This window comes from Mirounga leonina, unplaced genomic scaffold (assembly GCF_011800145.1).
Source record: "Mirounga leonina isolate KUSES-001 unplaced genomic scaffold, KU_Mleo_1.0 Mir_168, whole genome shotgun sequence".
NCBI classification, from domain to species: Eukaryota; Metazoa; Chordata; class Mammalia; order Carnivora; family Phocidae; genus Mirounga; species Mirounga leonina.
The window spans coordinates 65,112,312-65,133,981 of NW_023270426.1; the positions used below are offsets into that span (position 1 = coordinate 65,112,312).

Consider the following 21,670-nt stretch of genomic DNA (forward strand, 5'->3'; position numbering starts at 1 on the left):
TTTTCTAGTCAGACATGGACTCTGCTTTGGATGACTTAGTAGACACCCTAGGAGGATCTGAAGAAACTGAAGAAGATAACACAGTATATACTGGACCTGAAATTTCAGTATGTGATTTTGATATGTGTAAAGATGCATACTTAATGGGTAGGAAAGCAAATAAGTTTATGGTCATGAGGCACCAAATACCTAATGTTCTGTGGCTTGAAGAGAAGCAGGATGGTGTCATTATCAATAATAGCAACTAAAAGTTAGTGTTGGGAATGGAAATGGTTTGTCCTGTGGCAACTATACTATTACATTGGTTCAGCAAACATTGATTGATTGTCCATGTTGTGACTGGCGCTGGGATACACCTTATCAGGTCACAAAGATTCTTCTGTCCTTGAGATTTAAGTTTATTGGATTTGAACTTCTTTTGATTTTCAGATACTTCCCATCCTATGACTTGACCTTATTTCAACTTCTAGAAATTTACACCCTCAGCTCATCCCCATTCCTAACTCCTAAAAAGCAAAAAGATTGCATGTCCCTTGATATTAAAAAGATTAAAAGGACATGCCATAGACTGGAGGAAAAATACTTGCAACAGACATGACAAAGGATTTGTTTCTAGAATTTATGAAGAATTTTTAAATGAAAAAGACAACCCAGTAGAAAAATAGGAGAAAACTTGTTTGGCTAATAAATCAATAAAATTCTCTAGTAAGTAGAGAAATGATAGTAAGATATAGAGAACATTGCACACTCATCAGATTGGCCCAAGTGCAGAAGTCTGACAGCTCATGTAGCGCTTGTGGATATTGAAGGTGTGCCTACCCTTCAGCTGGCAGTTCCATCTTGAGAGGTTCCCTGGAGGGAGCCTTGCCCATGTGTACCAGAAGTTACAAGAACAGATGGAACATTGGGAAAGGATTTTGATCCATAGCCGACAAGATAACGTAATGGAACACTTCATAGTGGCTAAAATGAATTATTCATGTATCAACATGGATACATTACAAAAACATAATTTTGAATAGAAATGCAGAATGATATCTAGAATATGATGCCATTTATATAACATTTGAAAGTATGCAAAGTGCTGCTCCATAGCAGCACATATGCTAAAACTGGAATGACACAGAGAAGATTAGCATGGCCCCTCTGCAAGGATGACACGCAAATTTATAAAGCATTCTATATTTTTTCAATAAAAAAAGGAAAAATATGCAAAGTAATGCTGTATACTGTTTGTGGATACCTACATAGGGAATAATTGTTTTAAAATGTGCTCAGTTTTAAGTCAATAGATCCGATAAAGTTCTGGATGGTGACTGTCTCTGGCCAACAAGGAAGACGAATGAGATTGTAGAGGGTTAAACAGGATACATTAGCTGATCCTTTTTTTCTTAGACATTACATCTGAAAGACTTGGGTATTAGGTTATAGAGAATTTTTTTATTAACTGCACTTTTGTATGTATTGGAAATAGACAATGAAAAACATTTTAAAATAAAATATATTTTAATATAAGATTCTAAAATAGTGGTTTGGATATTTTCTAGTATTACATATGGATTAAGCTAATTAAAGAAAAGTGTTGTATAAACTTAGAATTTCATTGTTGTGTAAAGCGTTGGCTTTTTAATGGTTTACATTTCATTTCAGTAACTCCATAAACTGCTAATGGGGACAGTACTTTGGTTGCCGAATATGCTTATAACGTTCTCAACTAATTAATTATATAATATCCCTGTGTGTGGTTTTTATTCAAGGATCCAATGACCTCTACCTACATAGAGGAATTAGGTAAAAGAGAAGTCACGCTTCCTCCAAAATACAGGGAACTTTTGGCAGTAAGTTAAATAATCATTTACTTTTACTTTACTGTTTGCTTTTTGGAACATCATCTTTATCCCAACAATATATTCACATTTTTTAAATTTAGAAAATATAATGGGGCATGTGAAATTGTTATTCCCAGTGTGTCTGTTTGCTAGGGCTGCCATGACTCAGTCCACAGACTGGGTGGCTTGTACCACAGAAATACATTGTCCTATAGTCCGGGAGGCTAGAAGACTGGAATGGGTGTGGGCAGCGTGGGTGTGTGGGGGCGGGGAACTGAGCCCTCCCTCCTTGGTTTGTACATGACCATCTTCCCTCTGCATCTCTGGGTCCGCATTTCCCCATTTCTATAAGGACAGCAGTGCCCATCTTAATGTCCTCATTTAACCTAAATTACCCCTTGAAAGGCCTAGTCTCCAAATATAGTCATATGCTGGAGTACTAGGGGTTTAGGACTTCCAACGATATGACTTTTGGGAAGACACAATTCAACCCATAACACTCGCTGAGCAGTACACTTTGCCAATTGTAAAAATTAATTTTGGGCTCTCAACATGATCAAGTTAATGTTTGTTTCAGAAACAAGAAGGTATCACAGAGCCTCCTCCAGACTCTTCGGTGAGTTTACATAAATGTCTTCTAAGATCCAAGGTAACCTTTTTTTAAATCTTTAGTTGTGCGGGGCGCCTGGGTGCCTCAGTCAGTTAAGTGTCCAACTCTTGGTTTCGGCTCAGGTCATGATCTCAGGGTCATGAGATCGAGCCCCACATCAGGCTCTGTGCTCAGCAGGAGTCTGCTTGAGATTCTCTCTCTCCCTCTAGCCCTCCCCTCACTTGGGTTCACTCTGCCTCTCCCTCTCAATTAAAAAATCTTGAAAAAAAAATCTTGAGTTGGGGGATAGGGCACGATTCTCTGTGTTGTGTCTTTGGCTCATCTCTAAATCAGATTAAGTTTTCATCTGTTCCGAGGACGGGATGGACATGGGGGTTGTTTCAGTGCTCATGGTTTCCTACGTAGTTTTTTTTGAAGGGAATAAGAGTGGAGCCAAGAAAGTTGTAGGGTAAAATAAATGTTAATAAAAATAGAATGAGAATATCCTAACATGGAATCCATTTAAAAGAGGGAGACGGGAAACTAGTAAGAGTGAGCAGCCATTCCCTTGCAAACATAGGCTTTCATCTGAGTTACTTGATAACGTACTTCATTTGGTAGTAAAGGAATGTCAAGTCCTTCTTCATTTGCTGAGTTTATATTGTGATTCTTAACTTGAATGACTCTCATGTGTTCCGCATCGTGGTGCCTGTTTCTTTAGAAACCCATGGGGCCCAGTGATGCCATAGATGCTTTGTCGTCTGACTTCACCTGCACTTCTCCTACCCCTGGTGGAAAGAAAACTAAGGAAGAGGTATTGTTTTCAAAATAACCAGGGGGGATATTGTGGGGGCGGGGGCGGGGAGCTTGTTAGAAACCATGTAAAACTTTAAAACAACTTCTTTTTAGTTCTGGTTATCACAATGACCCTTCTTTCCCCTATAAGTCTAATCATTTGTGCTTTGCCTTTCAGAAATCCACAGAAAAGGTTTTAAAAGCTCAGCCAGCCACGGTAATCAAAAGTGCTGCTTCACCCCAAGAGAAGAAAAGAAAGGTGGAGGAGGTATAAATAATAATTTCTTGGAAGATAACTGCGGTCCCATCTGACAGCAGTAGCTTCCCTGAGCCTGATCTGGCTGATTCAGGATAATCCCAGTAGAGCATTATTCTGATGAGGAGCTTGTGTGGACTAGTGAATCCAATCAGGGTTCTATTGATCATCTCCAGGCAGGCCTTCTGTGTTTCTACAAATGCGGTTCATGATTTCAGCACAGTTTTCTTGGTTGTGAAACAAGAGTCTCTCACCATTAAAAAACACAGAAAGACAAGACACCAAAAAATTTGCACTCTCAGAATGTAAATCGTCACCCTGGTTTTTTTAATGGAGTTTGACCTGTGAGTCACTAGTGGGATGTTGTCCTAGCTGCTTCTGTTCACTTCTCTGAACCGTGATCACTTAATCGTCACAAAGCTTGCACGGTGGTCCTGCAGCTCTAGGCTGGATGAGAAAACAGGCTCCATCTGTAGACAGTGCAGATCCTGCAGGGGAGCAGTGTCTGTTGGATCCGCTCTGCCTCTCCCTTCCTGGAGGGCATAGTTTATTTTTATCTGGTGGACTCAGCGCAGCAGTGAGAGCACCACACCCTGAGAGTAGGAGTTCCTACAGCCATCAGCCAATGTGCCTTCAGAGAAGGCTGCCGGGGCCACTCCAGGTTTCCCAGCTTCCTGGGCTTAGCTAGTTTGCTGAGGGACAGGGTTGTCAGAAATTATTTTTAGAGACACATTTTTTAAAAAAAACACCAGAAAAGTGAAAGTTTACTTCTTGCAGCTTTTCTTTTGATACAAGTATTTCATAATAATATTATTATAGTTATAGCTTGATAAAAAAGGGGTGAAGGGTGCCTGTGAGGGTACACACCGTGTAAGACACTCTAGAAGTGTCTCAGCCCCAGTTTCTCTCACTGGTAACTTCTTTTCTCTTTCTCTCTTTTGCTAGGTTTCAGATAAAATTGCCTTCCAAAAGTCCTTCCCTAATCCACGACTCTTAAACTTGAAATTGGGATTTCACGAAGTAGTGGCTAGATTGTTCAGGCTGAGGAGATGTTCTCTTTTTTAATGCACAAAATTTTTCCTTTTTAGCAGGACACGATGAGCGATCAAGCACTGGAGGCTCTTTCAGCTTCGCTGGGCAGCCGGAAGCCAGAACCTGAGCTCGACCTCAGCTCTGTTAAGGAAGTCGACGAGGTACTGACCTTGGAGTTCATATACAAAGCTTGTCAGTCTGCAGGTTATGAAACTAAATGCAGTTATGCGTGTTTAGAATTCTCACACAGCTTTTCTTTATTGGAGATTAAAAACAAACTACTCTTCATTCTGTCTTACTTTCAGAGTCTGGTTAACTCAGATCTCCATTCCTGGGTAGTTAGTAACCAAGAAGGGTAGTTGAGAGTTTGCCTTATAAACCATCTAGAATTTTAATATTTAAAGTGAATGCCAGTCTCTTTTGCCAATGCTTCAGTGACACCTGATGAAACAAGATAACATAGAGGCAGTGGCTTGGTGAGGAATAGGTTTGTCTGCTCTTGTGGATGTGGAAATGATATTTTCAGAGGGGTACCAGGTGCTTCTCTTCATAAGCAAAGAAGGAGAAAGCTGTAGATGGGATAGGGAGAGCCTTCTTTTTATAACTGTGGAGAAAAATGTTGAAAATCTTGTCTCAAATTAGAATGAAATCAAGCAACAATTAACTCTATAACTGGAGTTCCTGTGTGCTTAGAGTGTGATGCTGGGGGGTATTTATCCCACCACCAGGAACAACTTAACAAGTCTTCTGAGCCAAAGCAAGCTTGTTTTTGGTGGAGAAGAGTTCTAACATTAAATTACAGTTTGTAAAGAATTTTTCAACTGATTCATGTGGAATGAAAGAGGAGGGGAAAGAGGGAGTTGCCTGCGGGCATCGCCAACAAGGCAGTGTGGCTGGGGGGTGTGGAAATACAGCCCGGGGACCCTCAGGAGCACCAGCCTGTCAGCGCAGGGAGGGGAGCTGACAGGTGTTGTTGTCACAATGCTGCTGCCTCTGCTGTCACTTCCTGTTCTGAATCGCTGAGGCGGGTGAGTCTGCCGACCCCCGGCAACCCTCCCTGAGTCTGGGACAGCTCTGGTCCGAAATGGGCCAGTTTCTATCTTCAGCTTTCTTTGAGGGCTTACCGGGCGCCGTGTGGCATGACGAGCTTTGTGAAGGCGAACACAAGGGAGCGGGGGAAGCAGTCCTTGTCCTCCAGGAGCAAGTAATGTATTGAGAAGAAAGGGAACTTTCATAAAGGCACAGTGCGAGACGCACAGTAATTAGAGCAGCCACCTAGACCAGGTGTCTCAGGGAGAGGGCGGTCCAGGCCGAACCCCGGGGGTGGGGGGGTGGGGTCAGACCAGGTGGAATTGTGCCGTTCTGCCCCCAGAGAGCTACAGAGCAGTGAGCCCCTTGCACTTTTGCTTCAGGCTTTTTACAGAGAATTGGTGTGATTTAGTCAGACAGCAGTTTGGGGTGGAAAGGTATACACATAAATCTCAGGACAGGGTCTTAGAGTAACTAAAATCAGATCAGGAGAAGTAAAAAATGCTACATAAAAATGACTTCTTAAGAGCACTTGGGGTATGTAGTTTTGGGATGCGTATAAATGTATTAGATTTCTTCTAGAAAACCCCCACAGCAGTCAACTCCTAAAATTTTACCTGAAAGAACTGTTCTTTCTACTCTTTATACTAGTTTCCACTTTCTCTTCTGCTGTTTTCCACTAGTTTTCCTTTTTGATTATGTACAAAGTATAAATAGTTCCTAAGATCTTCCAGCCCTGTGGATTCTTAAGCTGAATTTTTAGTGCCTGGTGGTGAATGTATTACTTTCTGGATAGTCTGATGTTTTGATAAGCCTCATAAAGTTGAGTATCCTATAGGAGTCCAGAGCCACTCCAGTACATTCCATCCTAGAGAGGTCTCTGCGGAAAAACTATGTAATGCTTTAGAGAAGACATCCATGCCTACTGATCATTCTTATATCATAACAAAATAAATATTCCATAATGATACCTGATTCATTTTCCCCATTTCTGGTGCTTTGAAATCAGTAGACATGCCTACAGTGCCGGCATTTAAGGAACATAAAGATCAAACAGGAATAGAAAGGATCTCACTGTGCACATGATCCTCATAGTCCACGAGCCTGGAGAAGACAGTCTTACACAGGTGACCCTTGACTTTCATGAAGGCTGTTTTCTAGGTGGAAACCTCACAAAGCTCTTGAGTTGGGGAGTACCACTACATAGTAGGACTTCATATGCTGCAGTAGAATAGAATTAGAAATATATTTTTTAAAGATTTTATTTATTTATTTGACATAGAGAGAGCACAAGTAGGCAGAGCAGCAGCAGGCAGAGGGAGAGGGAGAAGCAGGTTCTCTGCTGAGCAGGGAGGCCGATGCGGGACTTGATCCCAGGACCCTGGGATCATGACCTGAGCCAAAGGCAGTTGCTTAACCGACTGAGCTACCCAGGCGCCCTAGAATTAGAATTATTAAAAAAACAAAAACAAAACCTTTCATCCCTTAATGAGAATTGTTAATTTATAGAATAATAAAACTGTAATTCTAAAGCCTAGAAGAGTGCTTGGCTCACTAAAAGTGCTTAATATTTTTTTTTAAAGATTATTTATTTATTTATTTGACAGAGAGAGGGAACACAAGCAGGGGGAGTGGGAGAGGGAGAAGCAGGCTTTCCTGCTGAGCAGGGAGCCCGATGCAGGGCTCCATCTCAGGATCCTGGGATCATGACCTGAGCTGAAGGCAGATGCTTAACGACTGAGCCACCCAGGCGCCCCAAAAGTGCTTAATATTTTTAAAATTAATCAACTAATCATTCATTGGAGAACTACAGTTTTAGGTTGAAGTGAGAGCTGGGTTAAGCTGGAATTTGCTGAGTGATATTCCCCTTTATGCCCTAGAGCTCCTTGTTTTGTGATTTAAATCCATGCCTTGATATAGGTACCAATTATTACATATCATGGAACTTCCCATCAGGCACCAGTAGTTTAAAATGCAAATGTTATATCCTCAAAGCCAGTAATCTATAGAAGTACAGTTTCATCTCTTAATGCTGTTGGTTTTTCATGGTTCAGTAATCCAGTAAAGCCCTGTTGTTATTGAAGGGAGTCCTTTTTTATTGCAGCATTATTTATAATAGCCAAATTATGGAAGCAGCCCAAGTGTCCATCAGTAGAGGAATGGATAAAGAAGATGAGGTATATACATACAATGGAATATAACTCAGCCATTAAAAAGAATGAAATCTTGCCATTTGCAACAACACGGATGGAGCTAGAGAGTATAAACCTTAGGGAAATAAGTCAGAGAAAGACAAATACTATATGATTTCACTCGTGTGGAATATAAGAAACAAAACAAGCAAACAAAAAGAGAAAGAGTGACAAACCAAGAAACGGGCTCTTTACCTGTAGAGAACTAATTGATGGTTACCAGAGGGGAGGTAGGAGGTGGGCAGGGGGATGGGTGAAACAGGTGGAGGGGATTAAGGGTACACGAATCACAATGAGCACCAAGTAATGTCTAGAATTGTTGAATCACTATATTGTACACCTGAAAATACTGTAACCCTGTATGTTAATTACACTGAAATTAAAAGAAAAAAAAATTTAAAAAGGGAGTCCTTTCAAAAGAGGCCAAATGAATTATCCATGGATCAGCCAAGGTTTGTGATGAGATGCTTCTCCCATTTCTGAACTGTGTTTAACGTTCATGGGGACTAGTTGTTTCCCCCACCTGCAGATAACCGCCTTGTTGAGTAAGGCAGATGAAAGCTATTAGAATAATGACAACTAACTTCTGCACTGTGCTTAACTGCCTCAAACGATATTTTCTTTACTTTTTCCTAGTGATCCTTACAAGTCCATGAACTAGATAAAAGTTATCAGTAGCCCCATGTTACAGCTGAAGAAAGACTGAGTGGCTTCCCAAGGTCAGAGAGCAGCTGAGAGCAGGGCAGGTTCACCTTCCAGGATTCCTGGCCATGTCATTTTTTTCTCCCATCACTTAATGCTGCCTTCCTCAGAACCAGCACTCAGCACGGTCTTGTGCTCTGCTGTCTACAAAGCACACAGACACACTGGAATCTGATTTCGCTACATCACTCATGAAGTACATGAAGTGATATCCTCTTACCTGCATTACCAAACTGTTCTGTGTTTTATTTCTGCCTTCCACTTTGATCAGGCAAAAGCCAAAGAAGAGAAACTAAAGAAGTGTGGTGAAGATGAGGAAACCATCCCGTCAGAGTACAGATTAAAAGCAGCCACGGTACCTGCCAATAGCCTCCTCTTGCCTTCACGTTATTTTCTGTTGGGTCTGTCCTCAGGATAGTTAGGGACATTTCTGTCCCAGTTCATATACTAATGGAAAACCCTGAACACTTTCTTCTCTGCTCTCTAAAGTTAGTTAAGGAATGGTTTCCTAAGTGGTAACCATGTGGTCATTAAAATTCCCACTAATTTACATGTTACAGCTCTTGATGATGCACGACATAGGTCCTTAACCTTAAAGCTCAAGGAACAATTTGGGAATAATTTTTTTCTTTAACTGCTGTGTGGATAAAAGCAGCATAGCTCTTCTAAGGGGTAGACATAAAGGTACAACTGTTTACCAGTATCCTCAGTGAAGGCGGTTTTATTGTTGTTGATTTTGGCTTAAAGTGAGGATGGTGGACTAACTTCTGTAGTTATATTTGTAATTTATCTTTGAAAAAATACACAGAAATACATGGTGGAAAATGTTTCAGTTCTCATATGTGCTTATATATGGGAAGTTTCTCAGTTTTAGACATATTCTGGATTATGAAACTCATCTCCAGAAAATGAAAACAATTGTAGGAATGAGATCTACCTCTTCACCCTGGGTTGGAGAATAGAGACTTTTTTTTTTTTTTATATACTTCAGCTCTTTATTCTGATACTTGATATAAGAAAAAAAAAAAAAAACCCTGAAAAATTTTTTCACTCAAGTATAAGAAATTCACTCAAAAACAAATCACTCAAATATAAGAAAAAATCTCTCTTCTCATAGCCTTCCCTAATAAAACAAACTATGGGCCATGAAAACAAAATATTCTATTTCATTTTCAGTGAATTTTCTATTTTATTTTCAGGATAAAGATGGAAAACCACTATTGCCAGAGCATGAAGAAAAATCCAAGGTTAGGAAGTGATTCTTCTGACAATTAAAGAACAAAAGAACTGTTAAGTTTTAAGTTGCGATAATTTTGACAGGATTTCGCTGCGGAGACTTGAATGCCAACCTAGTATTGAAGAAAGGGGAGCTTGTGATGGCAACACTTGGCTCCTGTTTCTGATTCCTTTTCACGTATTTTAATGAGGATTCCCCTCATGAATGATTACTAGAGTGTTATGGGTTTTTAGGGGACATTCACTGGACATTAGGAGCTGATGTCAAGAGGGCCTCAAAATAGATTGTTCGCACCTCAGAGTTTGATTGGCATCATGACATCAGTTACTTTAATGATTCTACTCTGCCTTCACTTATGTTGGGATCAAGCTGTCTAGTTGCTTGTTAGGATATAATAAGCAGCAACATTTATTAATCACTTATGACGTGCCTGACACTGCATCGGATGCCTTTCATATGTTACCTTGTTGGGTCCTCACTGAATGAAGAGGGCGCTCTTATCGTTCCCATTTTACATGTGAGGAAACAGAGCCAGAGAAGTTATGTGAGTAGCCCAAGGTTACACAGCAAAGCCAGGACCCAAAACTCAGGCTTTCCAACACGGAGGCACAGCTTCTCAATCAACATGCAGTTCTGTTATAGATGACTGGTATTAGTCAAAATTTCCACATGCTCTAAATGAATTTCATCTGAAGGAACTAAGGATAGGAGAACTTTCCTGCCCAAATCCCACATAGTCATAGGAAAGGGTGTGTGATCTGTGTTTCTGGAGCTATTCAGAAGGAAGTCATTAGGAAATAGTAAAAAAAAAAAAAAAAAAATCACCTAAGAAAGATCTTCATTGGAAAGAATAGGCTGTTTTATTTGAACAAAATCCTTCGGAAATTGAAGGATCAGGAAAACTTTTGACTAAATGAATCATGAACACTCCTGTGGTACTCAGGTGTCCAGTATTCCTTAGTTATTGCATGACATTTGTCTTACATTGATAAATTAAAAAATATCCCCAATATAAATTTTGGTTTTAGATCCTAAAATATGGCCTAATATGTGTTAACAAAAAGAATTCCCTCTGAAAAGCTTGTTTTTAACAAAAAAAATTAGTCCCTTCATAATGTAGTGTTTCTTCTGTTACAGCCCCTGAGTGAATCAGAACTCATTGATGAACTTTCAGAAGATTTTAACCAGCCTAAAAGTAAAGGAAAACAATCTAAGCCATCTGAAAAAACAGAAGTATGTTTCTAAAAATACACATCTCTAATTCTGTGGTTTTTAAAAATACTTGTCTATAATCTTAAAAATGTGAGGCCTAAACGATTTTAGCATGAAGGAGTTGATGGAAACCATTTGCACCATCTTTTTTATCAGCAGTTTTCTTTTCTTTTCTCTTCTTTTTTAGAGATTTTATTTATTTATTGGTCAGAGAGAGGGAGAAGGGGGAGAAGCAGGCAGAGGGAGAAGCAGGCTCCCCACTGAGCAAGGAGCCCGATGCGGGACTCGATCCCAGGACCCTGGGATCATGACCTGAGCTGAAGGCAGACGCCTTACCGACTGAGCCACCCAGGCATTCCTATAGGCAGTTTTCATCTTGACGTTTTCTAGATGTGCTTTCTTTTCCCAAACCGACCCTGATATTCTTATAATTGAAGTCCTATAATTATTCCTTCAGGAAAGCATTCACACCCATGCTTTCCTTTCTGTTCTTCCTTCTGAAACTCGTGGTGGCAGGGGCCTCTGTCATCAGTCTCATTTCAGTCCCTCCCATATGTCCGCCAGAAATAGTGTTTCCCAAGCAAGCGTGTTGGTAGCCACATCATTCCCCTGCTCCAATCCTCAGGAGCTCCCCGTTGCCCACAAAATAAAAGTCCCTGCTAATGTGTTCTGGCCCCAGCTTCCTTCCTTACCAAGGTGTGTCCTCCCATTACTAAACTGTGACAATAAGTGCTTGTGTTTGTGAGGTCTTGACTTTTCTCACGTGGTCCTTCTTTGTGGAATAACCTTCCTTCCTAATTCACGATCATCTAAAATGTCAGTCATGCCTTTAAAGCTCTACTAAAACATAGCCTTTGTTTCCTGCTTTTCCCTCCCAAACCTTACCACTCTTCCAAACCTTTCTAAACAATACAGCACACCCGGGGCTCTGCTGTTCTTTCTATATCCCTGTTGAGATATTTATTACAAGCAAGGTTTTAGCTGTCTTGGTCTTCACCTCTGACATGTATACATAGTAGTAAGTAAACAGTAAGTTCCTTGGAAGAAGAGATAGTATCCTGTTAGTGATCATCTACTGAGCACCTTACACATAGGATAAGCTTTTGTAAGTGCCTGGATTAAAACCAGTTTGTTTGAAATTTTACTCTTGTGAGCAGATAGCACAGTGGTTCTCAAATTTTAGTACCAAGATCACCGGAGGGTTTGTTAAAACACAGGTTGCTGGTCCCCACCTCCAGAATTTCCATAGTAGTTGGGGTGGGGACCCAAGAGTTTGCATTTGTAACAGTTTCCCTGATTGCCGCTGTTCCGGACACCATACTTTGAGAACCGCTGGGATCGTATTACTTCCTCACATTTGTACATACCTATTCACCATCAATAAGGTGCTCTTAAATATACAAAAAGGATGCATTTATATAAAACGTTACATTATATAATTGGCATATTATTGTTATATATTATATGAAAGTAATATGAATAATAATAGTTGCTAATTTTATTGCGCTCACAGTGTTCCCAGATAGTATGCAAAGCACTGGACATGTTTTACCTCATTGAAAGCCTCATGTTGACCCTTGACATGTAGGTACTATCCTTGTTCTCATTTTACAGATGTGGAAACTGAGTCTCAGAGAGGTTAAGTAACCTACCTAAGGTAAGAGGTAAAACGAAGTTGAAATAATGGTAGAGGAGTTTTAACATGGCCTTGATTTATTCACTATTCAGCAGTCCTTCGGCATTTAAGAAAATCATGCTCGCAGCATGTAACATAGGGGAGTGTATTGTTTGTCCGTTGTTGTTCAGTCTCACTAACCAGGTATTTCTAGAAACCCTTCATCATACTTCCTTCTCTCTGCAGGAGTCTCAGGCTGCTGCCCTAACTCCCGTGAGTGAGGCCGTGCCTCGGACTTCCATGTGTAGTATACAGTCGGCGCCACCCAAGCCACCCACCTCAGTGAGTGATCCTCTGAGCGTAATGTTCTTCCTTCCATGCACTTGCTGCTGTGTATTACCAGCAGATTATTAAAGCTAACAAAGTAAGAAAATCTTTTAGAGCTATAGTATCTGCTTTTAATTAAACTGCCGCAGTGTTTTTCCTTCACCTTCTGAAGGGCTTTCTGCTTCCCTAGCTGTTGTGGATAATCACGCCTTTTCACTTTCGCACATCCTTCAAGCCTGCTTGGAGATCCACAAACAGCCTGATGTTATCTTTCGTTGACTCTCCTAGTGGAATAATCTGCACCAGAATCATCAGGACTTTTCCCCACTCCCACTGGAAGGGAGGTTCTCTCAATTCCTTTCCATTTTCTTCTCGACTTGCCTCTCTCTCTCAGGTTCTAACTTTTGTATGAAGTATGGTAATTAAGTAGTTGAATCTTTCTTTTTGAATTCAGTGGGTTTTGTGTTAGCAGGTAGCTGACTCAGCCTAACAGCTGATGGAACTGTGCCTTATTACGACAGACTTAGTGAATCTACACTCTGAAGAGTTAACTTGTTGTAGATGCTTGACAATATCTTATTAAACTTTCATAAGGACATTGTGAGTCCGGTTCTGATCATCTCTCTGGTACAGATGAGGGAAGTGAAGCTTTGAGTTGACCTTGAGCAATCCACTTAACGTTTCAGAGCCTTGGTGATATAAACGATGAGGTTCCTGCTCTTAGTTACTTTAGCATCTAGTGTGGGTATGGTCAGATAGCCAGCTTTTTATGGTACATTTTGATCTTTCTCATATGGAAAAAGGGCAGGGGGAGCTTGGCCAAAGGGACCCGCCCCCAGGAGGAATTAGGAAATACAGAAAGGAGGGAATGATCACACTGAGAAGCTGGAATAGTACTGGCTTCCTGGGGAGAACAGTGAGGCAAGGACAAGCCGGCACAGAGGGGTAAAGCATTTGGTGTACTTGGGTTTAGTGCATTTAGTTGTTCGAGAAAAGAAGATGAAGAGATTGTGGGATGTGTGTCCTGGGTGCCCTAAAGCAGCTGCTTTCTGCCAGGGACATTCTTGGTGCCAAGGGAAAATCCCCTCAAAGGCCAAGGTCTAACTCCTGCCTTACACAGGACTCGACCTCTTTTTGAGGTCTCTGGGTATGCCCCAGAACTTTGTGGGAACAAAGCCACAAGCCACGGTGGTCAAGACTAGGAGAGGAGGAGCGAATGTGGCAAGAGACAGTGAAGGAAGTGAGAACAGAGGTGGTGAGTGGAATCAAAAAGACAATAGGCAACATTCCAGAGCAGAACTCTGTGACTTAAACATGGGTCTTCCACCTCTCGTGCCCCGGGTGCTGGCCAGGGCCTTCGAGGGTACCTTCCTTTCTCGCTTGACGCTGACTGCAGGGCATCGAGCATTGGATGTTTAGTGCACAGAAAAGCGCTCTGTTTTTCCATTCTCTGACCATCTTTTCTGGGCGTCTGCTCCATCTGCTCTGGTGACCACGGTTGCTGAGATTACCGTCACTGAAGTTAGTTGGCGTTTCTGGAATTGTGACAGCCATGGGCGCCAGAATGAACAGCCACGAAGTATGACAAAGGTCAGAGGACCCGAGAAGGGCTTGAGGATTAGTGAGCAAAAGGAAACAAAGGGCAGACAGAGGAAGGAGATGAATGTGTGCCCTTTGTGGTTCTCGTTTGTATAAAAAGAAAGCTTGAGGAAATCCAGAAACCTGAGTTGTAGTTGTGAATTTGACAACGTGAAATAACTACAGAAATTGAAGTTTCAGCCCTTAGTCCTGTTTCCAGTTTGCTTCATCCTTAAGAGTGCTGTCCTAGCTTTGCTACCTCAGGGTGGTTTATTTCTTAAGCCAAGGGGAGCAGGCTTAACAGGAAGTAGTTGTTTCCAAAGATTCTACAGCAGAGAGTAGGAGAAAACCAAGCTCAAGTGTGAGCGCATGTCTTAGATCAAGCTAGCAGTTCCAATTGCTTGGTTAAGGCTTTGGTCACTGCACATCTTGCATTTTAGATAGAATCCCAAACAGGTTAGATAAATCAGGGATTTTTGTTGCTCCTCGGAATAAAATCTGTGCAGCATCCAACCACTAGAGGGTGAGATAAATCACCTTCCACTCAGGCTCCGTTTTCTCATTGGTGATCTCTTTTGCAGTGCAGCTAAGCAGAAAAACTTTTCTTACTTACATCGATGGTTAAGGCATATAAACAGAAAGATACTTTTACTCTAGTAGTCAAGTATGTACTCTATGTGAGGTCGTAGAGTTTTAGAGGAATAAACTTCAAGACTTTTTCATTCAGAAGCTTTCATACTTTTGACTAAAAGCAGCAATAAAATTCATTGATATTTCAACTCAGTATCTATACAATAGAAATAACAGTTTAGTGAATAGTAGTTATCCTTGTTATGTATGATGCATTCTATTTTCTATTCTTTCATTAAAAAAAAAAAAGACCTGCCCATGAACTGTTGAATTGATTTTATGAACCATCAGTGGATAGATCATGACCTGGGGTTTGGAAGAAGTCAGATCAAGTCTGATTTTTTAGCCCCTTTATATCATTTATGTTGTCTTCACCCAGTTTCATTAAAGACGAGCATGGCCGGAGCTCACTGCATCAGGAGGGAGCACATTCCCTTTTGAACAGTGGGACCCCAGGTAGACCGTTCCCCTTGTGGCACTCGGGTCAGTCAGGCACAGGTAGTCACCCGAATCAGCGTGAATCCACCTTGACAAGTAGAAGGCATGTAAAGAGTGCGAGCTTCTGTGTCTCAGCAGAGGCTCTGTCTGAGCCACCTCCGGGAGGGGCCAGGCTGATTTCACAGAGCACTGGGAAGAACGTCCTCTCATAGGCCTTTCTGAACATCTTTCCTGTGCCCTCTCTAGAATGATCCCCGTAAAGATCCCTTCTTTCCTGGTTTTCTGCTTCTCTGAGGTATACCCTTTTCATTGTCTTGTTTTCAAACCAAGACACTGGGTTAGATTATGTAAGTGGCTCAGTGTCAATACATATTACACCCACTTAATGTTTACTTAGCACAGGAAACTTGGTCCAATTTTTAACATTGTAGGTTTCTTAAACATAGATTCTAATTCAGTTGGTAATTAAATGATGACATGTACTTCTTACCTAGACCTGAAATAAGGATATGCCCTTCTGAATTGTTTGATGCAGTCTCTTTTAAAAGGAGTGATTAACTACCTACTTAGTGTATCCTCGAATGTGCTTTTAGAAAGGCATGGTGCCAGATGATGCGGTAGAAGACTTGGCTGGCAGCCTGGGGAAGAAAGAAGCAGACCAAGAAGATGTGAAGCCCGTGGCGGATAAAGTGAAGGTAATAGCAGCTCAGTCACTTCTAGAAAGGAGCTGTTACTGATGGTCTTCACTCCCCAAGGAAGTTAGTCATTTTTTTTTCCCCACAACACGTGACCAGCTGGCTTTCTCTCTTAGGGAGCATACCTGTTCGATAATCTAACCCTGTGTAAGCATCAGTGTTTCGCTCTAGCGGCGGACAGATAGCGTGCTCATACGCTGTACGTCGCGCCCGGGTCGTGTGCATTCGCACTGCCCAGGAGGCCTGAGGGAAGTGGTCGCTTCCCAGCCCCTCAGCATCGCCCTTTAGCCCAGCAGGTGATAGGGTGGCATCGGGAGGTGGCGGAGGTAGGGGAGGCTGAGAAAGCGGAGGTTGCTCTGGGACCTCTACACACTGGGCCGTAGGTATGTTCTGGTCTAACAGTGGAGCTGCTTACCTCACATGGAGCCACTTAGGCATCCACTTTATGGAGGTGTATTAATCATGAAAATGGTATAATCTTTATGCAGGAGAAAGCCAAAGAAGAGGATCGTGAAAAACTTGGTGAAAAAGAAGAAACCATTCCTCCTGATTATAGACTAGAAGAGGTCAAGGTAAACAGCCTGGGGTGTTTGTCTATTTTATTTTAATTAATACTGAATTTTATAAACATAAAGCAGGGACGTGGAAACAGGCCTGGAATATAAAGAGCTTGTTTTTAATGTTTCAATGCCACATAGTTTGCTAATACTCTGTTGGCATACCAGGTATGAAGCTAAAATATTCCTCAGCGACCTTTCACTCCTCCCTTAAGTGAAAAAAATCTAATGCCTAAGCTGCCTAATTTTTTCCATTTAATACATGGTTTGTTACAGTACCGGAAACAAAGAAAAACTTAGAAAACCTTTAGTAACTAGGAAAACTAAAGTGAGGAGTAATTATTTCCTAGGAAGAAAAATTTGCAACTCTTAGACATACATTGGAAAAGTAAGAAAGCCTGTTTGACATTAAGTAGAAGGATGATAATTCTGTTTCTTTCATTTTGAAAGTACAGATCATATGGAACAAGTGACACAGTGGGGAAGACTGCATTATGTATTTGTAGTTGAAGCACAATCACTTGATCAGGGACACACGTGTGGACAGAACACATGTCCGTTATCTTCATAAGATGCTGCTACTTACATAACATAAAAAAAAATCACTAGGGCGCCTGGGTGGCTCAGTTGGTTAAGCGACTGCCTTCGGCTCAGGTCATGATCCCGGAGTCCCTGGATCGAGTCCCGCATCGGGCTCCCTGCTCAGCAGGGAGCAAGCCCGCTTCTCCCTCTCCCACTCCCCGTTTGTGTTCCCTCTCTCGCTGTGTCTTTCTCTCTCAAATAAATAAATAAAATCTTAAAAAAAAAAAAAAAATCACTAAAAAAAGATGCTGCTACTTAAGAGCATATTCAACTAAATGTACATATATTCTTACATATTTATATCCAACTACACATCTCTGTAGGCTTGCGCCAAGTTATTTGTGTGTATGTGGATAAGTGGGATTTACCATTCATTTATAAATTTTCCTTTACTAAACAGCTTCAAATGCTTTCATGTCTTTGTCCTGTTTCTCAGAAGTGGCACTTAGAGTCAGTCATCTCAGACTTGCATCATCTGAGCTGTAAGGATGAGCTCAGATGATAGGCAAGAATTTTGTCTATCCTTCTTTCTGTAATATTCTCAGTGCTTACTACAGGCTGTCACACAGAATCAGGGCATAGTAGTTGAATGTCTTGCCTATGAAATTAACCAGTTTTCAGGCAACTTTGGCAAAGCCCATCCCCCAAACAGGTGAGGGGTGCATCCCTGTGCTCCCAGCGGATATTCCTATATTCCCTGGTGAGAGAATCTTTTTCCTGAAATGATGAATCTGATTTATAATGTACAAAATTGGGTATAACCTATAGACGCCTTACAGAGTTTACAAGGGTTTGTACTTGGGATAAATCCCCCAGGATAAATCAAGTGAAATGAATCTGTGCTGTGTTTTTCTCTCCCAAATAGGATAAAGATGGAAAACCACTCCTGACAAAAGTGTCCAAGGAATCGCTTCCAGTAAGCAAAGCCCATTTTCTCTAAGCGTATCTTTCTTACTTGGCCCTGATTGTTAATTCTGGAAGGGCATGACTTTCTTTTTAATAAGCTGATCAGCCATAAATAGTGACATCCTTTGAAGAGGAAACAGATGAGGGGGCATTTGTTGATACACTTCTTGGTTCTTACAGCCCATGAGTGAAGACTTCCTTCTTGATGCTTTGTCTAAGGACTTCGCTGGTTCCCCAAACTCTGCATCTCTTGTAAGTCTGAAACTCCTGGTTTTATTTCCTTACTTGTAGGGTGGCAGAAATAAATGGAAACACTTAAATTACATTTAGAGTGACTTAGAATCCAACCTTGGAGCTGAGGAAACAGTCACAGAATTAAAGGCCTTCAACCCATTGTGGCCATGAGATGTGTGTCCTATCATGAAATAGTGTTCCAGCACAGTGGATATTTGCAACAGTGTAACTAATTGAACCAATGAGCATATACTCTTTATCAAGTATACTTAGGAAAAGAGAATTTAAAACTGAATTTACCCAAAAGTACATCTCAAATAACTTTACCTGTTGATATTTCTACAATTTATCATCTTCCGTAATTGCCTCCTAGGGAAATTTAGCTCTATGTAGGACAGATAATTCCTCAAAGGAAATTTTATTACTAGAAATTTCAGGAAATGTTGGGTAATGGTAAGCAGGTTGCTCTACTATAGGATTTTTAGAGCTTATTTATATGCAAATGTATTGTAAGTCTGTTGGAGTGCCCAAACTTGTATAATTCCAGATCATTTTTTTGTGGGATCTGGGTTGTCTATTTACAGGGTTCTTATGTGGACAATGGCATAGACAATATATCAGTAGAGAAACAAAATGAGTAGCAACTAGGAGAAATAGTGATTCCTTGGAGTTGCTCATTTTTGGACTTGATGAAGCAATAAACCCTTCAAAGACAGGATTACTAACCAGTGCATGGTCCTCACTGGACCCCTATGAAAGCATGATGCCCAGGCAGTACGTACGAGTCACCCCATTCCATGACCTTCCCCTTTTCCTCCTCCATACAAACAGATTACAGTACAGAGAAGCTCCCGAGTCCTGATTTAGGGGAGAATATAAAGTGAGCAGTATGCCCAGGAATGTGGAATCATATCGTTAGAGTGATGCAAAACAACAGATTGGGGGGGGTGGGGGCGCATGCCTTAATCACTTTCCCCATACTGTTTGTATTATTATAATAGTTAGGGCTTTTCTTTTAGAAATTCAAAGAAAATATAACTGAATTTATACCCACCCAAGAAATGTATAGCAGTGAAATGACTAAGAGATAAAATAACCAACCATTTTTTTAAAAAAATTATAATCTTGGAAAATTAGTCTAGCAAAGGGAAAAATTTATTAGTGTCTATCATGAACAAAGTAGAAATAACCAATTATAGTAAGAGTTCAAAGTAGAAAATTATTTGGGGGGAAAGTCCCAAAAACTTTGGTGGAAAAGTATCATATTCTGATTCATAATTAATGTTCAAATATAAAGGAGTGCCTGCTGTGCATTCCATGTTCTTTGATCACAATAAAATAGAAATTCTATTTAAAAAGAGAAATTTAGGGGTGCCTGAGTGGCTCAGCCGGATAAGCGTCTGCCTTCTGCTCAGGTTCTGATCTCAGGGTCCTGGGATCCAGACCTGTGTTGGGCTCCCCTCTCAGCTGGGAGCCTGCTTCTCCCTCTCCCTTTGCTGGTCCCCTGCTTGAAAACAATAAAAATAAAAAGAGAAAGTTAAAAACATTCCACTACCACTGAAATCAAGAAGTAAATTCTAAAGAGACTATTTTAAGAAATCAAGTATAAGACATTTGCAAATCAAAATCTTTGATAAGTAGCCAAATAAGTATTCATGAGATACAATATCATAAATACTTTCCTTCATCAGTAATAGAGGAAAAGAGAAATCTGATTAACCAAATGTTTATTGAATTTTGAATTTCAAACTTAAGCTATTATAAAGCTTTGACTAAAGTCACTCAAATCTGTAGATGTATAATTTTTAACAAACAGAATATAGAATTATTAAAGTAATTATTTACCACTGTCAGAAATTCAAGATTTATTTAATATCAGGGAAATCCATATAGCATAGTAGTGTATCAGAGAGGAACAATCAGTTATGTCCATATAAAAGATGTATTTCAAATTTCATATGCCTTCATATTTTAAATAAAAACCTTTAAAAAGTAGGTAATCCCTTAATGTAGTAAAGAGTATATTTAACTTCAAGAATCAAATATTCAGAATTAAGCTAGAGGCATTTCCTTTAGAAAAAAAGTGTAAAGAGTTGATTTTATTGTCATTTCTGCTTAGTGGTGTATAAAGAATCAATAACAACACATGAAAAAGAAATGACAAGTATGAAAAAGGAACATTTGTGCATTTGTAGATATCCCTAGTTGTAGATACCACATTTGTAGATACCATTGTGCATCCTGTGTACATCAGTAACAGATTGGAAAATATAGTTAGTATGAGACGTCAGACATTAAAGAGCAGAGCAGTAGATGAACAAAAAAATGAAAACATGAATTAAAACATCTAAGATAGGGCGCCTGGGTGGCTCAGTTGGTTGAGCGACTGCCTTCGGCTCAGGTCATGATCCTGGAGTCCCGGGATCGAGTCCTGCATCGGGCTCCCTGCTCAGTGGGGAGTCTGCTTCTCCCTCTGACCCTCCTCCCTCTCGTGCTCTCTGTCTCTCATTCTCTCTGTCTCAAATAAATAAATAAAAAATAAAATCTTTAAAAAAAAAAACAAAACATCTAAGATAGTTTGACTCCGTGTCTTAAAAGAATCACGACAAATCTCTACAGCCATTTTATAAGTCAGTTTTTTAACTTAAAATAGCACTTCATATAACTCAATAAAATTATTCTAAAATATGTTTGAAAAGCTAAAGCAAATGTATAAAAACATGAAAAAATACTGAAAAGCATTTTTCAAAAGCATTTTTCAGTATTTTTAGGAAAGATGACTTCAAATATAGGAATTGATTTATATGATAATGATAAATTCAATTCTGATTCAGAATGCAAAGCTATAGATCAATGGGAAAAAACTGAGAAATGAACATAAAAGATTTAGTATATTTTTTAAAGGAGAATAAATCATTATTTCAGAAAGATTCTGGAATAATATACTATTTAACATTAAGAAAAAATAATAACACTGAAGCCACACAACATATACCAGGTATAAAGCAACACTGGGACATCATTATACACCTTGTATCAGAATTAAAAATATGTAACAGATTTCTAACTGAGGCAGGGGAGGCCACAGAAAGCAAGCATGCTCATTCATTGCCCTCCACAGTACGAATGTCTAGCAGCTCTGGAGAGGCAGGGCAGTTTGTCAGGATCGAGCCAGCGCCATAAAAAGAATCACTCTTAGAACTCACACAGAGCAACTAATTATAAAGAAGAAAGC

At 40.3% G+C, this 21,670-nt stretch overlaps 1 protein-coding gene and 1 non-coding gene across 21 annotated transcripts in view; both read left to right on the plus strand.

The window, feature by feature from the left end:
* The window catches only part of CAST (calpastatin), a 110,543-nt gene that overhangs the window by 72,940 nt on the left and 15,933 nt on the right, over positions 1 to 21,670 (plus strand). For 12 of the 20 annotated variants that reach the window (XM_035014918.1, XM_035014921.1, XM_035014922.1 and 9 more), the window contains 14 exons: positions 9 to 107; positions 1,758 to 1,838; positions 2,407 to 2,445; positions 3,140 to 3,232; positions 3,392 to 3,481; positions 4,558 to 4,662; positions 8,696 to 8,779; positions 9,624 to 9,671; positions 10,799 to 10,894; positions 12,735 to 12,830; positions 16,055 to 16,156; positions 16,645 to 16,728; positions 18,161 to 18,211; positions 18,382 to 18,453. In XM_035014918.1, the coding sequence (XP_034870809.1) occupies positions 9 to 107; positions 1,758 to 1,838; positions 2,407 to 2,445; positions 3,140 to 3,232; positions 3,392 to 3,481; positions 4,558 to 4,662; positions 8,696 to 8,779; positions 9,624 to 9,671; positions 10,799 to 10,894; positions 12,735 to 12,830; positions 16,055 to 16,156; positions 16,645 to 16,728; positions 18,161 to 18,211; positions 18,382 to 18,453 (1,140 nt within the window). The remainder of the gene's footprint in view (positions 1 to 8; positions 108 to 1,757; positions 1,839 to 2,406; positions 2,446 to 3,139; positions 3,233 to 3,391; positions 3,482 to 4,557; positions 4,663 to 8,695; positions 8,780 to 9,623; positions 9,672 to 10,798; positions 10,895 to 12,734; positions 12,831 to 16,054; positions 16,157 to 16,644; positions 16,729 to 18,160; positions 18,212 to 18,381; positions 18,454 to 21,670) is intronic. The other 8 variants (XM_035014919.1, XM_035014930.1, XM_035014923.1 and 5 more) reach the window with 2 other exon arrangements.
* LOC118017273 lies at positions 1,082 to 1,189 on the plus strand. The gene has a single exon (XR_004681110.1). It is a non-coding gene; the product is annotated as a U6 spliceosomal RNA (small nuclear RNA).